The 17458-nt window shown below is 43.3% G+C and overlaps 1 protein-coding gene across 1 annotated transcript in view; it reads right to left on the reverse strand.

The window, feature by feature from the left end:
* Positions 1 to 923: 923 nt before the first annotated feature.
* Positions 924 to 17458, reverse strand: part of LOC126101222 (odorant receptor Or2-like) — a 58380-nt gene continuing 41845 nt past the window's right edge. Inside the window, exons 4-5 of the mRNA XM_049911913.1 lie at positions 10286 to 10441; positions 924 to 959 (exon numbers count right to left, since the gene is read on the reverse strand). Coding sequence (XP_049767870.1) covers positions 924 to 959; positions 10286 to 10441 — 192 coding nt within the window. The remainder of the gene's footprint in view (positions 960 to 10285; positions 10442 to 17458) is intronic.

Genomic DNA, 17458 nt, shown 5'->3' on the forward strand with positions numbered 1-17458 from the left:
GCAGGAATCGTCATCCTAAGCTGACTGTTTGAAAGGCGTGATGCATGACTCCCACAAGCAATAACAGGGAAATAGTGCGTGACTCAAAATCTCTCGTAAGTCGCTCAGGCTTTTATGATCGTCATTTCTAAACAGACTACTGTTATATCTTTCCCCGCGACTACGCTTCGGTAGTCTGTACCTATTACTTAGCTGCAGTAAGTTTCCAAGCTCTGAAGCATTCGGTTTAAAGGAATTCAATATGTCTAGTTTCCTCTAGAGAGGTAGAGTTGAACAGACTACCGTTTTCCTAGGACGATCTGCTCTTGCAACCACACTCTCGCATGTCAGCAGGAAAAAGAAAGCAGGTGATTAGTCTGATGAATGATTCAGAGATGTGGACGGCATAAAATATATGTAATTAATTGTCTTAATTTATGTCCCTAATTTTCCGCTAGAAGTTATCACAACTACTGGGTTTTAAAACGATTAATTTTTTTTCATAAAGACTGATTAGCGAAAAGTTGTTTTGCGAAGTGCACCAATAGCACTGAATAAATGAATTGCGTAACACGATGTAATGACATGATGTGACTAGTGACGGCTGTAACCGTCGTTCACTATTTAACTGACTGTGGAAACATCTAGGAAATATTAATTTTGCAGTTTTACTGTGTACGTTCAGTGCCACTGTCTAGCAAAAAACTATCCTGACATAATCCAACGTTGTATGACTACAACTTATAGTAGCTGTTATAAAGCTAATCTCAATTTACTCTCCTTGTGTTTACAGATTACAGAGTTTCATTACTATAATATTTTCAAGATAAGGATACTAAAAATGATATTCATTTTGAAAGATTCATAAGTTTGTCATCTGATTATTTACATCGAAAAGTAAAAAAATAAATTATTTATTATTTACTTCCAGTTGCGCCATTTCATCATGGGTCTCTAATAATACCGTTCTTATCATCATCCTACAACACAAACACCAAGGTATATAAGCATCCGTTACATTCACCTACATTCCGCAAATATACATGCATACCACACAGCTCTTTTATATCCGCAAAGATAGGGGTTCAATGTGTGGGGAAGAAAAACACGCTTTGCGACTAGGTACCTGAACCCACCCAATGGGATTTCACAGCCAAAAACAACTCCAATAAGACATTTAATTATATTGATGAACGTATGTAATTTTTTAACGTTTCTTAGTATCGTTAAATCTGACCTTTCTGTTTAGGAAGCTGTACTGCAATAGCTTCCACAACGTAAGTAATACTTTATTATATTCGAAATATTAGTTCTGAACAAATTAAGAGTTTGCTTATTTTATCACTTTGGTTAGTTTCTTCTTCTTAATTTATCACTCTTTTTAGTTTCTTCTTCTTCCACTTGCATCAATGTCTCTAGTAATCCGTTGATAGTTTTAATTACAATGGAAGAAATGCTTTTGTTTAAGGAGTATGCTGTGTTTCAAGTTTCTCTTTTGTTATATATATTATATGAGGAATGTATTATAGGTATAAAAGAGCGCTCCAAATTATACTCAGTGATTAGTCGAATTAAGAGTATTGTATTTGGTTTCATGATTTATTTTTCCCGGGCGCTGTAACATTTCACTTTCGTTGCAACATCTCTGATTTCGATATTAAACAAATCGTTAACTTCAGTTACTGAAAAATACTGGTTTCACTGATATTTTCGTCCTATTTGAAGCTCTTTGTGAACGAGGAATCAGACAGTCTATATCGATGATCTCGCATTCCTTGTACATGTCATGCTATTTGAAGTGTACTTCACAGAAGTCATGAATGATACCATAATCGTTTTCAGGCTTATGTCAGACTCAGTTATTAGACCACAAAAAATTTAAAGCACATCGGAACCTTTATTATGGACTAGATTTTAACAAGCTTTAATCAGTTACGAATCTGCAGAAAGGAATTTCGAAAAAACGTGTTTATATAAAGACGCATTGGGTACTCACTGTAGAAAATGGGGAGTAGGTTACGAGAATATTAGATTTGTTGTTCAGTAATCACCTTTCTGTATTTGAGCTCTAGGTATGACTTCAAAACTAACACTAAGGTAAAAGTTATTTCTAGACGTTTGTGTGCTCCATTTTGTCAGGTGGGATTCTTGGGCATTCGCCTGCACTTTAATTAATAATACATTTGTTAATTTGTGTGAATACGCTGTCTCTGTTTTTGCTGTTATAGGTGCATTATATTACTGATTGCAAAGCTATATAGCTTCATCTGCATCTATACAGTAAGAAGATAAAGGGACTACAGATTAATTTCATTCCATAAATACACATACGGTCACCAAATAAAACTTTTATTAGTAATTTAAAGTAAAGGAAGGACGTTGCGGGGGAAAACTCACCTGGTTAGTGGAAGAAGAGTGTTTAGTGAGGTATAACCATCTTAAATAAAATTTTCTTGTGTGTTAATTATTAATAATATGAACGTCTGGATAGACCTATTTGCCCCATAATTCACTGTAGCTACATACTGTGTAAAAGGACGATGAAATATATAATGTATTATTTGAAATGCCGGGCTCCCACAGTTAAAATTCACCATGGTGAATAAAATCTGCCGCTCTTGCTGTTTAAGTACTTTTACTAAAGAGTCGCTACGGTTTTCGCATCCACAGAGAACCATCTTCAGGCTACATATTTTGTAAACAGTCATGGCTCGGCAAAGTGATTCGTTAGAGCAAAGTGCCGTCGTTCATCGTCACAACATAAACAGATAGCACATAAAAAGCGGTAGTCCACGATTAAACTGATTGGGATTGTGGAACACGATGCCGAGGACTGCACAAAACTGTGTACGGCGCCAGTGTTAACTGTCAGTTTCACCGTGGACTGGCGTTTTTAGCGTGATGTCTGTTTCTGTGCTGACTATGAAACATGAGATTTGGCTCTAAGCAATCGCTCTGCCACGACATGACTGTTTAGAAAAGCCTATTACCTGAAGATGCATCGATGTGAAACCGAAAGTAGCTTGTTAATAAAAGAAGTTTGACAGCCATTGCGTAAGATTTTAGTCACCAAAAAAGGAATAATATGAAATGGATAGTAAAAGGGACTATCGTCAAATACACTGATTAATTATCATACGACAAATTCTGGTATGATGGAAGTCATACACTGCCTGACAAAGACAGTGAATCTGCAGAATACGTGGTTGGACGTCAATGCAACGACGTATACGTCCACACCATCTGCGAGCGTGTAAATGATTAGAGCTACAATTCTCACTGACAAGTAGACCGGCCTCCATACAGCACCAGTGTTGTTTGTGTTTACTGGTGTGGCCAAGTCTCGTAAGATATAGAAGTGGCGTGAACGGCTTCAGATCTTGTGTGATCATTATGAAGGACACTGAGATGCCACGTGATCGTGTGAGGCGGCGTTATCAACACATGACAACGTTTGAAGAGGTCCTCAAGTTTGGTTTTGTAGTTGGCCGGTTGGCGGAATCGTGCAGCACCCAGATTTTGGGGCACTTGGTTGGGACATTGGCCCGGTGTTGGATTGCGTGGGGATGTGAAGGCGAGCATACTCGTCGTCAAGATTCCTGTCGACCGCATCTGACCACCACAAGAAAGGACTGTCGTGCTGTGCACCAAACACAACGTAATACATTCACATTTGCGCTTGCCGTCCGAGGAAAGTGATGGACTCGCTGCACCATTCTGTCATCCCACACTATTTGAGACTAGCAGCGGCCAGACTAGGATATTGCCGTCTCATGGGAAGGCTGCTTAGATGATGATGTTGATGATGGTGGTGGTGATGTTTGGTTTGTGGGGATCCCAACTGCGCCGTCATCAGCGCCTGTACGAAGTCCCAATTTTTACACAGTCCAATTTTTACACAATCCAATCGAGCCAATGCCACGAACGATGATGATGAAATGATGAGAACAACACAAACACCCAGCCCTCGGGAAGAGATAGCCCCTAACCAGGCCGGGATTCGAACCCGGGATCCCTGTGATCCTGAGGCAGCAATGCTAGCCACTAGACCATAGGCTGCGGAGGGCTGCTTAGACACCACAACACAAACGGCTGCTCTGGGAATGGTGCCGTGACCTGTAAGCATAGACTCTGATGGACGGTATCGCAATGTGTTAAACGATGAATCGCGAGTCTGCGTAACCCCAGATGACCTCCGTCGCTGAGATACGGTTGCGACCTGGAGAGAGGTCCGATTGTTCTACTGTTTTGCAGAGGAAAGCGGTGTCACTTCTGGTGGACACCTTGCGTCCTCCTGTGTATCCTAGATCGAGTTATCAATAGGGCACTGTTCATCACATGCCACGTATCTGTATGAAGAGTCTGGGTGATAATGAGATACTGCTGCGACCAGGAAGATGCACACATTTGTGCCGAATAGAACACGTGCGAGACCACGTGGGACGTCAGCTACGTCCCTGTGCCATTATCCATGCTACCAAGGACCAGTTATAGTCTGTCTGTGAACTGAAGAGCGAGCAGCGCTTTTGGTGGGGGAAGTGGCCTTTCCCGGAAGAACCCTGCCATTGGCTTACAGGGCAACCCAAAATCAGTTGCCCGTTACCTATCTAGCGGTGTAGTTTATACGTCGTTTCTGTTCGTGGGATCTTAGTTGTCAATCTCAGTCAGTTGACTTTGAGTACTCACTGATATACTTCCGTATCCGGAAGTGATGGATAATCGCCCTGCACTGCAAGAAAATGTGCAGAATACGAAGGAGATATTTACGCAGAACGAGCGTTCGATCGTCTCTAACGTTATTACTGCTTGTGTTAAGGAGGCTACATAAAAAGAGCTGTTGGCTAATATTACCAGTCTCAATCAAAGGGCTGCAGTTTATGCAAACTTCAGCCTCGGCAAAATAGGACGCATAAGGAAGGAGAGCGAAAACAAGGCGCATAGTTTACTGGAATCGCCGCGAAGATAAACTAATAATTTAGGTGGGAAATCGATCATTCGACAAACGGTGGAGGAGTTTTACATAAACCAAAAAATAATGCCCACATTACGGAAATTACTCACTGGCTTGAAACAAAAAATACATTTTCGTTGAAGAAAGATGTTTTACACAAGACATTGCGTGAAATGGGATTTACCTGGAAATACTTTTCACACATGTTTACGAAGACAATGACAAAAAAAGCAGTGCGAATCGAACTAATACAACACACGTAATTATAAATTTCTGATTAATTTTTAAACACTCTTCGTGTTGCAAGAATTGTTAAGTTTTAATGCAGCTCTTCAAAGAAAACTTCTACCTTTTAGTAGAAACACAAAGTAAGAACAAGCCTTAAATTCTACAGACTGCTTGCACTATATCTGGTTCGTCTTACGAATAGAGGAACATACATTCATATGAATAGGCATCCGGTTCTATGTTTGTAGTAGAATCCTGGCTTCCGTTCTTATGTTAATATTACTCTATGATGTTTTGTTTCGAAGAAGCTATCGTCTCTTGTTTTCCTTATACTCTTAACGCATTTGTCTAAAAATAAACGCAGACGGGACGTATCTGTACACGGCATCGGCACAGATTTAAAGCGCGCGCCGCGGCAGGGACTGCACTACGTTGTGGAACAGCCTGTAGAAGCGCCCTCTGACGTAGCTGGGTAGGCAGAGTGGGGACTCGCGCGCTCGCTCTTCAGTTTACCGACAGACTATACAACAGTCGTGAGACAGCTGTCCTCAGGCACCGTTCCCAAGCGAAACCGTGCAGGGCTCCAGGCCACAATGGTGCAACGTCGTATTGACAAGCGGGCTCATATTGCCAAGTTCTTTGAAAACCTGACTAGATTCTGTGATCATTGAAATAACATTCCATACTGTCTCAATAGGTGAAATTTCATTTCATTTCCTACTCCTCTTCAGTGTGAATCTCTGTTTTTGTTAGGCAGCGTGTATATTAGAGGCCAACGAAAGAAAATTCAAATATGATGGAGATCGATATTCTATTCCACTTCGAGTGTATTTAAAATTATCTACACCTACGCAATATAGGGCTACGTGGGGAAAAAGGATACTTGATATCGGGAACGAGTATTCACTCGCTCCGTTTTTCAAAAATAACTGGAAAAGTCTCCTAATATATATTGTTCATTGCTGGCAGTAATGGTTATGATAAAACAACCTCTAATGCTCGTATTCGATTCGCAATTTGTTACGCAGTTCATTACTTATGTATGTTTATTTAACGATTATAATGTTTACACGAATAACTTGTAGGAAGTTCCTCTATTATTTTGTTACTTGAAACTTTTACTTGAATGTTTTTCTAATGTGTATAAAGTGTCTCAATTGTGTAAGATCGTTTACAACTTGTATTACTTTCTATACTGCATTCCTAAACCAAGCTTACTCTCTGATATTTACCACAACAGAGACTCTACTAATGAAAATTCGTGGCAGATCAGAACTGTATGCAGGTCCGAGACTCGATCTCGAGGCCTTTGCCTTTCGCAGGAGAGTTTCTATGAAGTTTCGAAAAGTTTGGAAAGTAGGAGTTGGGTTGTTTGGGGATGGGGCGGGGGCGGGAGACCAAACAGCGAGGTTGTCGGTCTCATCGGATTAGGGAAAGAGGGGGAAAGAAGTCGGCGGTGCCCTTTGAAAGGAACCATCCCTGCATTAGCCTGGAGCGATTTAGGGCAATCACGGAAAGCCTAAATCAGGATGGCCGGACGCGGGATTGAACGGTCGGCCTCTCGAATGCGAGTCCAGTGTGCTAATCACTGCGTCACCTCGCTCGGTGGAAAGCATGATGGAAAGCATGAGACGAGGTTCGTGCTTGGGTAACTCAATTGATAGAGCACTTGCTCGCACAAGGCAAATGTCCCGATGCGAATCTCAGGCCATAGTTTTAATCTGCCGGCCGGCCGCTGTGGCCGAGCGGTTCTAGGCGCTTCAGTCTGGAACCGCGTGACCGCTACGGTCGCAGGTTCGAATCCTGCCTCGGGCATGGATTTGTGTGGTGTCCTTAGACTAGTTAGGTTTAAGTAGTTATAAGTTCTAGAGGACTGATGACCTCAGAAGTTAAGTCCCATAGAGCTCAGATCCATTTGAACCATTTTATTACTGCAAATTAGTATTTTTATTAATTGAAGATTCGCGGCGGTCTGTCTGCTTCGGACGAAGAAGTGCACGCTTGTGTGCAATTAAGATTCCGTAGGCAACGCAAATGTTTGTCCATGAAGGCACTGACCGTCTTGTCTCGCAGTGGGATAAATGGATTCCCAGTTATGGCGATTACATTTAAAATAATAAAGAGTTTACTTACTTTTTCCAGTTGTCTCGTTTTCATTTGACTGGCTCTTATGATTCCGGGAGAAGGGTTACTGGTCGCTATCCACCTTAGCCATCTTTACCTAAATTTGTCACTATTTTGCAAGAAGAATGGTATAAGATTACCTTCAAAACCATAGAGGATCCGTATTTATTCATTTTGAGACTACTGGAAGCTGTTTTGAATGCCAACGGGTTTCCAGCACATTGTGAGTGTCAGAGACGCAGCACACAGGAAATATAAACGGCACCCGACCTCCAAGAATCATCTCGCCTACGTATCCGATCTAGTCATTCGGTGACGAAAGCGAAACTCAGGTACGGCCACTCGTTAACTTAGGACTTTCACAGGCCCTCCGTCTTGTGGGAAAATTTACGAGGGCTAGAAATAAGCAAACCTCAAACCTGCAGCTGAACCTCTCGTTCCTACTGAGGATCTGAATAAGTACATCGCCACGCCACCATCTCTACTTAACAACGTTCAAGTACGCGAATCCCCTAATGTGTCTGCGGTCGACACAAGTGAAAATTCTTTTCTGCAGCCAGTAAGTCCTAACAAAGTAAGGTATTCAACTGCGCCATTTCGTTCTGCAACTTTAGGACTCAATATTACAAGACAAATGGTCAGTTTCCTCGCCGATCCATTACCACTCATAATAACGTGTGTTCTTAGCCGTTCTCTCACCTCTAGAATCTTCCCAATGGCCGGTAAAAATGGACTCACAAAACCTGTGCCCAAAAAGGAAATTACCAAAGAAGTTACTGATTACAGGCCCATTTCCATTATATCAGCATTATCTGAGGCTATAGAACACATAGTTCATGATAAGCTAACCACTTACTCAAAAACAAATAACGTTCTGGATGAATACCAAACTGTTTTCCGGAAAAATTGCAGCGCGACCACTGCTCTTATAATGCTTCCTGAATTTCAGCAAAGCCTTCAACAACGTCGACTTTAATATTCTACTTGATAAACTCAAAAATGAAAACTTTTCTTCGAGTGTTGGACAATGGTTCCACTCATATCTTACATGCCGCCAGCCGTGTGAAATGAGCGGGACAAAGAAGTCAGGGGAGTAGAAGTATTAGGGGTTTCACAAGGAACAGTATTGGACGAATATCTTTTCTCATTATATGTTAATGACGTGTCGAGTATTATCTCACATTGGAAATATCATTTATATGCTGATGACCTTCAGTTATACCGAAGTGCAAGACCAACAAATTTGCGCACAGCCATCAACAACGTAAATACTGACTTACATGCTTTATCAGAATGGGCACGGACATAGGTTTGAAACTTAGTCCATCTAAAACGCAAGTAATATTAGTCGCTCATCAAAAGACTTATTATTCCTCAATTTAGTTAATTTCATCCACCTTAACCCTAAACAGCACAGAAATCACCATTTCATCTTCTGCAAAGAATATGGGGATAATTGTGGACCATAACCTAAAGTGGACTGAAGACACAAGTGCTGCCTTTAAGAAGGTGTCAGCGTCACTTCATTCACTACAGAAACTTGTGGAGTTATGAAGACTCCCCATCGCTGATTATGGTGATCGTATTCCTCAAGGACTTTCGCATGAGTGTTCACTCCGGCTAGAATTGGCAATTTGTGCGACACATTTCTGATGTACACTATTTCGACCATATCATTCCTGACTACGGACAATTATCATGGCTACGTGCCGACAAGAGTAGAGATTACCATACCTTGTATTGTCCGCTCCTGGTAGCTGAGTGGTCAGCGCGACGGAATGTCATGTCTCACGGCACGGGTTCGATTCCCGGCTTGGTCGGAGATTTTCTCCACTCAAGGACTGGGTGTTGTGTTGTCCTTATCATTTCATCCCCATCTGCACGCAAGTCGCCGAAGTGGCGTCACCTCGAAAGACTTGTACCAGGCGAACGGTATACCATACGGGAGGCCGTAGTCACACGGCATTTCCATTTCCATACCCCGTATTTCCTGCATCGTCTTCTCAATCATTCCAGTCCTTCCTATTCATCTTCAACCCTTACGCTACTATCTGAACAGCACAGCAGCAGTTCTCGTTCCCAACAACGTAAAATCCTGTCTGTACCACTAAAAAACACTGCTACGTTCTATAAATTATACTATGTATCAGGAACCCGAGTTTAGAACAATCTTCCTCAGAATATTACAGAAACTGAAATGCTTTCAAACTTCAAAAGACAGGTAATGACCCACCTATCACAACCGCTATCTCTTCTTGCAGCTTACTCTCATCAGCCATCCATCACCAAACACTTATCTCTTTCATTACCCCTTCCACTACTAATACCAAACAAGGCGTCAAAAGCACCCAACTAATCATTATCATCCTTAATTTCTCCATTATTGGGTTATTATTATTAGTGTTACTATTATTATTATTATTATTATCGTAAATTATTACTTTTTGTTAATAAAGCAGTTTCTTGTTGTTGAGTCTGTTATCTAATAACTGATATCATTCTTAATGCTTCCATTATTTTATCATCATTATTAGTGTTACTATTATTATTACTGGCCGGCCGCGGTGGCCGAGCGGTTCTAGGCGCTACAGTCTGGAACGGCGCGACCGCTACGGTCGGAAGTTCGAATCCTGCCTCGGGCATGGATGTGTGTGATGTCCTTAGGTTAGTTAGGTTTAAGCAGTTCTACGTTCTAGGGGACTGATGACCTTAGAGGTTAAGTCCCATAGAGCTCAGAGCCATTTGAACCATTTTATTACTGCAAATCAGTATTTTTATCAATAATGCAAATTACTGTTATTGTTGTTGCTACGTATTAGTTTTTTGTATGTGCTGCTCCATGTCAGAAGTAAGAGAGAGCCTTAAGTCCTTAATTTAGTCAGTCTAAATAAGCAAGAAATAAATAAATATTAGGCATAGCAACATGTTTAGTTTTTGGTGATTCCTCTGTGTCTAGCAGAGGTGTAGCGGGAAGGTCGCCAGCAGAATACTTGGGCTGCTCACCGAGAGGAAGGCAGGCTTGTTGATGGGGTAGAGGTGTCCCGCAGTGAGCACCAGCGGCTTCTCGGCGCGGCACATGAGGATGCGGAGGGCGCGCCTGAAGCGGCTGCTCCCTGCCAGCCACGAGCTGTCGTACGCGGCCGCCGACACCGCCTGGCCCTGCAGCAGAACACTTCCTGGCTATTCCTGCGTTGTAAAACGACATGTAATCTAAGGTTATGGGATAACGGCAAGTCTCTCAACGAACTCTCCTATCCTTGTCGCGCATCTCGTGCACTCCGTTAGCCATTGTCGCCATTCGAAAATATTGCTTAACATTTTAGCTTAAAGACTTAAATGTTTCTAACTTCGCTAAGGAAAGGAAGACAGTTTATGTAACTTGCACAAGGGAGTCATTCATCTTTCCTGTTGTGTGTTCCAGAACGTGTTTTGCGCCGTTTGGAGGAAGGGAACTGTATCTACCTTGCATATGATATGATAGTCTTCCAGTAATCCTCGTAAGTGATTTGTGTATGTGGTCGACTGTGCTGGTTTAAGGGCTAGTGAGAAGTTATAAGAGGCGATCAAAACGGTTCCGTGTGAGGACGTTGCTGCAGCGTATATGATGCGTAGAGCGACTCCCTTGCTGGTATACGAGGGTTGTCTTGAAAGTAAGTTCCGATCGGTCGCGAAATGGACACCACAGTGAAAGCTTTGCACAGATGTGTTGGTTAGTGTCTCTAGTATGACCATCGATCGCATCAAGACGCTCTTTTCAGTTGTGAGCGCACTGTGAGCGAGTAAACGTGCGTAGAACAACGATGTCTCCCGCCATGTAGGAGGACCCGCTGAGAGGCTTCGCCTTAGTGAATGCAGCCCACCTAACACAACTGCCACGCACTTCCCTCTTCGTGGCAATTCTCAGCTCCACTCCGCAGGGGCAGTGAAGACGCTCCTCCAGCCTTTTCGATGGGAAGTGTTCGATCACCCACGACACAGCCCTAATCGGCTCGCCCTGAGTATCATCTCTGTCCACATGAAACGTTGGATACGAAGACAACACTTGAACGCAAGCTACGCGCTGTAGACCAGCGTAGAGAATTGTCGTAAAGCACAGGCGGCTGCCTTCTATGACGATGGTGTTGGAAATTTGGTATAACAAATGTCTAAGTCGGAGCGGCGACTATGTAGAGAAGTATCTCGAAAGTGTAGCTAACTCTTACAAATAAAATGTTGATTTTCACTGTGATTTCCATTTACCGACCGACCAGAACTTACTTTCTGCACAACTCTCGTATAAGCATCGACGTCTCGACGTGTTGGCAAGAGATCAGTGCGGCATTCATGACTTTCCGTCTTCGTGCGGTAAATGCGGAAACGTGAAGAGCGGCTAAGCTATTGTCAAATGCGTCTAAATAGGACCAACGTGCACTTATTGTTTTCTTGCCCGCTGGTGGAAAAACACTTGTGGATACCCATCAGAGAATGAAGAATGTGTATGGAGTGACCTGTTTGTCAAAAACCACTGTTGTGTAATGGTGCGCCAAGTTCCACGCTGCTCCATGATAACGCGCTTCCCCAAATCGCAAATATCGCAACACGGAAGTTATGCCGACTCAGGTGGGGCACACACGAGTCTATAGGACGAACTGTTATCAAGTAAAATAATGCCCGTTGTTCTTTTACTCAGATCAGCCTTACACACTGAAGCTATCTGTTTCATTCTGAACTACAGATAGTAGCAGACAAATCTTTCGCTATATGTAATAAATTTATGAAGCTACTGTGCGTGTTATCAAGAGTAGACAGTGTCTCTCTATTGGAAAGTTCCGAGGAGTGCAATGCAGCCTGAAGTCAGTAAGACAACATAATGAGATTTCTTCCAGTGTTTTGTCTACAACGCGCAACAGAATGTGGCTATACGACTGCTACACCACTGATCAGGGAATTAATTTCGTTAATGATTTAATTGGGGGGGGGGGGGCGGGGGGCGGGGCTAGGTCGTCAAACTGACCGACTTGGAACAGGAGAGGCACCACAGGACATTTTAATTTCCACTGTCTATACTTTTACAAATAAATTCATAAAACTAACAGCATGACCAGGAAGGATTCAGGATTCATACTCTTAGCAGTGGAAGCTCAAAAACGTAACAAAACATTTTTTTTACATGTGGAATTTCACCATTTTTACACTTACTACAGGTTGCATTTGTTGCTACAGGTACACTTTTCTTCCTAAGTAAGAGAGATTCTTCGATGACTTTTGCACAGCATAAATAGTTACAGGTGTATGAAACTCTATAAGTTATTTAATTTATGAAAAAATGAATGAACTGTTACATTTTAAACTTCATGTTTAGAGAAAATTCCAGTTTAATAGATAATTTTCTCAATTTTTTCCATAGTTTTTTAATAGATTTGGAAAATTCTAGAGTTTCATACACCTGTAACTACTGTTTGTATGCTATGAAAAATTCATCGAAGAATCTTACTTAGGAAGAAAAGTGTACCTATAGCAACAAATGCATCCCGTGAAAAGTGAAAAACATGATGAAATTTCACATGTAAAACAAGGTATTTTGTAAGGTGTCAGGCAAATCCAACACCTTCCATGAAAACCCTCACATGATAAGCAAATCCAGTAGTATGTCACATAGCTCCGAATAAATCGTGCCCGCATCTCGTGGTCGTGCGGTAGCGTTCTCGCTTCCCACGCCCGGGTTCCCGGGTTCGATTCCCGGCGGGGTCAGGGATTTTCTCTGCCTCGTGATGGCTGGGTGTTGTGTGCTGTCCTTAGGTTAGTTAGGTTTAAGTAGTTCTAAGTTCTAGGGGACTGATGACCATAGATGTTAAGTCCCATAGTGCTCAGAGCCATTTGAACCAATAAATCGTGACATTAAATTAACCAAAGTAATACGAGTAACGAGTGAGCAAATGGAATACCACAGACTAACACAAGAATGCCTAAATGCATGTCATACCTTCCCACCGTGAGACAGACGCAGTTCCGAGGGGAGAAACGAAAACAGAAGCCGAGAGCAGAACCGTGTTAAGCTAGAAGGCCTTACGATGAGGGACGGACACCGACGTCTCCAGCTAACCGCTAGGACCCCCCCTCCCCCAAGCCCATGTTTAAAGCTAGAGGCCTCCAGAAGAACAGTATAGATCTTATGATAACACTAAAAGGGCCACCCCAGCAAGCCACGAAAAGTATAACGTTTCTCATTGGATAGACAGAATTTTTGTAGGCAGACCTTAAGGTTAACATTGAGACCCTGATTGGTCACATGAAAACAGAGCCAGATAGTTTTTTTTAAAACCAACTTCGGTAAATTGTAGTAAGGAGAAGTTACAGGAGAGTTGCTTCCGAGACGGCGAGGTGAGCGGAGCTGTGCTGCCTGCCGCCCCCTGACGAACATCGACAAGGTAATGAACGCACGCGATGCCGCATAACAGTGCATAAAGCTTCCCTCAGAACTGCAGAAGTCTCATCTGTTACACCCTTTTTTTTGCGTAATACTAGTGTCGATCGTCAATTAAATCTCATGGTGTTCACATTCGCCACTTGAAGTAAAAATCTGAAACGCGATGATTTTTCTGTTATATAGTTATTGAGAAGCCACATCGGCCACTGTAATTTACGACAAGTTAGATAAGTAATTAAAGATAATTGAGGGTCACTGTAGACCATTTTGATAATTTTCTCTTTTGTGAAACTTAATTTAAACCTAGATTATACACTCCTGGAAATTGAAATAAGAACACCGTGAATTCATTGTCCCAGGAAGGGGAAACTTTATTGACACATTCCTGGGGTCAGATACATCACATGATCACACTGACAGAACCACAGGCACATAGACACAGGCAACAGAGCATGCACAATGTCGCCACTAGTACAGTGTATATCCACCTTTCGCAGCAATGCAGGCTGCTATTCTCCCATGGAGACGATCGTAGAGATGCTGGATGTAGTCCTGTGGAACGGCTTGCCATGCCATTTCCACCTGGCGCCTCAGTTGGACCAGCGTTCGTGCTGGACGTGTAGACCGCGTGAGACGACGCTTCATCCAGTCCCAAACATGCTCAATGGGGGACAGATCCGGAGATCTTGCTGGCCAGGGTAGTTGACTTACACCTTCTAGAGCACGTTGGGTGGCACGGGATACATGCGGACGTGCATTGTCCTGTTGGAACAGCAAGTTCCCTTGCCGGTCTAGGAATGGTAGAACGATGGGGTCGATGACGGTTTGGATGGACCGTGCACTATTCAGTGTCCCCTCGACGATCACCAGTGGTGTACGGCCAGTGTAGGAGATCGCTCCCCATACCATGATGCCGGGTGTTGGCCCTGTGTGCCTCGGTCGTATGCAGTTCTGATTGTGGCGCTCACCTGCACGGCGCCAAACACGCATACGACCATCATTGGCACCAAGGCAGAAGCGACTCTCATCGCTGAAGACGACACGTCTCCATTCGTCCCTCCATTCACGCCTGTCGCGACACCACTGGAGGCGGGCTGCACGATGTTGGGGCGTGAGCGGAAGACGGCCTAACGGTGTGCGGGACCGTAGCCCATCTTCATGGAGACGGTTGGGAATGGTCCTCGCCGATACCCCAGGAGCAACAGTGTCCCTAATTTGCTGGGAAGTGGCGGTGCGGTCCCCTACGGCACTGCGTAGGATCCTACGGTCTTGGCGTGCATCCGTGCGTCGCTGCGGTCCGGTCCCAGGTCGACGGGCACGTGCACCTTCCGCTGACCACTGGCGACAACATCGATGTACTGTGGAGACCTCACGCCCCACGTGTTGAGCAATTCGGCGGTACGTCCACCCGGCCTCCCGCATGCCCACTATACGCCCTCGCTCAAAGTCCGTCAACTGCACATACGGTTCACGTCCACGCTGTCGCGGCATGCTACCAGTGTTAAAGACTGCGATGGAGCTCCGTATGCCACGGCAAACTGGCTGACACTGACGGCGGCGGTGCACAAATGCTGCGCAGCTAGCGCCATTCGACGGCCAACACCGCGGTTCCTGGTGTGTCCGCTGTGCCGTGCGTGTGATCATTGCTTGTACAGCCCTCTCGCAGTGTCCGGAGCAAGTATGGTGGGTCTGACACACCGGTGTCAATGTGTTCTTTTTTCCATTTCCAGGAGTGTAGATGTGATATGGCATAGGTCATCCTTCGATCCATTGTAGAACTTGGAAACCCATTCAGGTAATATTCGTTCACATTTTTGTTGAACGCAGTTGGTTTTTACCATCCTGTATTAAAACATTTCGTTTTATCAGTAGTGCAATTTTTAAACAATGTTTTGTGAGTTGAATAAAATTTCCAATGGTAAATTTAACTGCTTTTTTGACGTTATTTTACCAGCTAACTAAAAATAGGAAAGCCTTGAACCCCTTCCACTAAATTTAGTTAGTATTAAGATTCTTTCACAGGGAGTGCAGTGGAGCTGACGCTGAAATCATTAAATATTTGGTTATATCATCGCTAGTCTCAATGAACTCTTCTGAACTCTACGTGTCATGTGTGGTCTGACGTCTCCTTACCAGCAACAGGTCCCAAGTTCAAACTAGTCAATTCCCTAAAAAAACACGCTCAGAGAGTCGTTGCAGAAAAGTGGTAGGGAGACACGATATAGAACAAACAGAAACCATGCAGAATGTTAGAATTTTGCTACGTTTTTGAACTTCCACTGCAATGAGTGTGAGTCCTCAATCCTTCCTGGTCACGGTGACAAAGTTTTATGAACTCATTTGTAAAAGTACAGACAGTAAAAATTAAAATGTCCTGTGGTGACTCTCCTGCTCTAAGTCGGCCTGTTTGACGTCCTACCCCCCTTAAAAAGACATTTCGCAAGCAGGACAGATGATCTCGCTAGTCCCAGGATATGGAAAGGAGTTGTGGAATGCACATAGGCGAAAAGACCAGTGAACTACACTCCGTGAAAAAGGACATTTATTCACACGAAGCATTCTCTACTCGAGCATCAGTAATCATTTAACAAATGGAAAATCATTTTAATGTTATTGTTTCTTACGAAGGTTGATTTCCTAACAAACTCTCTGGACACAGTTCTGTCAGCAAAGGGTCGCGTCACCGAAGGCTCGGACAAATTTTTCTTGTGATTGTATTAAAAATTGAACACTCGCTACAGCTGAAAGGGAAGTCACAGCAAGGTAAGTTCAGTAATAAAAGAAACTCCTTATAATTGCTACGAATTGCGAGCTGTTACCGCCAGACCTGGCTTGTGACAGTTCACTCTGCCCAAGGAAACCTCTAGAGCACAATGGAGAAATCCCAGCGTGGGTGAATAATGAAAACATGTCGCGCTTCCAAAAGCTAAGCTGAAAACTTATAAACTTGACACAAGACAAATTTAGCCAAGTAATTCCCTTGATAACTGAATTTAATTGCTTCCTTACCTATATTATAAAACGAAATATGTGATTAGAATCTCAAACAAAATGTTTTACTCTAAGTGCGGTCAGAAGCAGTAAATGTTGCTCACCTCACCATCCCATCACAACTAAGAGATCATGAAACTTTGCAAAACTTCCGAGACACTGTGGGTTGGTGCAACATCCCTGAGTGGGTGTTGCGGATAGCCAGTTCTCGCGGAAAATGACCCCATGGTTGCCAAATGCTTCACTGCACCCAGAAGTGTAAAATGTGCCTCGTCACTCCATATAATACAGCGCGGCTATCCATAGAACATTTCCCGACAGCATGTCATCAACTTCGATCCAAGCCAGAAGCTGAAGAGCGAATTCAAAACATTGCTGTAGATCACGAGGTTCCATTTGCCGCACGGCCCGGGTCGTCTATGTATACCAGTATAAAATAAACCGCAAAGTTTCCGTACTATTGACCATAGGTGGGCAACTCGTGACACTGCATGACTACCACTATCCGAGGCATGGGCTGCATTGTCGGGTACAGAAAGCAACCCTGTCAATAACTTCCAGCGGGATAGGAAGGCTTCCTCTTCCATTTGCCACACCAAACTCACTCGTCTTTTCGAATTTCACAATCGTCGCGTTTAAACCAATTAATGATACTAGAGCTCTCCTCAGATTTTTCAGTCGGCGATACTCTCTCAATGTAGCATTTTAATTGCTACCGTTCACATAAAAAGTTTAACTAACAATGCAAAATCTCCCATCTCGATTGGTATACTGTTCAC

This window comes from Schistocerca cancellata, chromosome 9 (assembly GCF_023864275.1).
Source record: "Schistocerca cancellata isolate TAMUIC-IGC-003103 chromosome 9, iqSchCanc2.1, whole genome shotgun sequence".
Classification (NCBI taxonomy): Eukaryota; Metazoa; Arthropoda; class Insecta; order Orthoptera; family Acrididae; genus Schistocerca; species Schistocerca cancellata.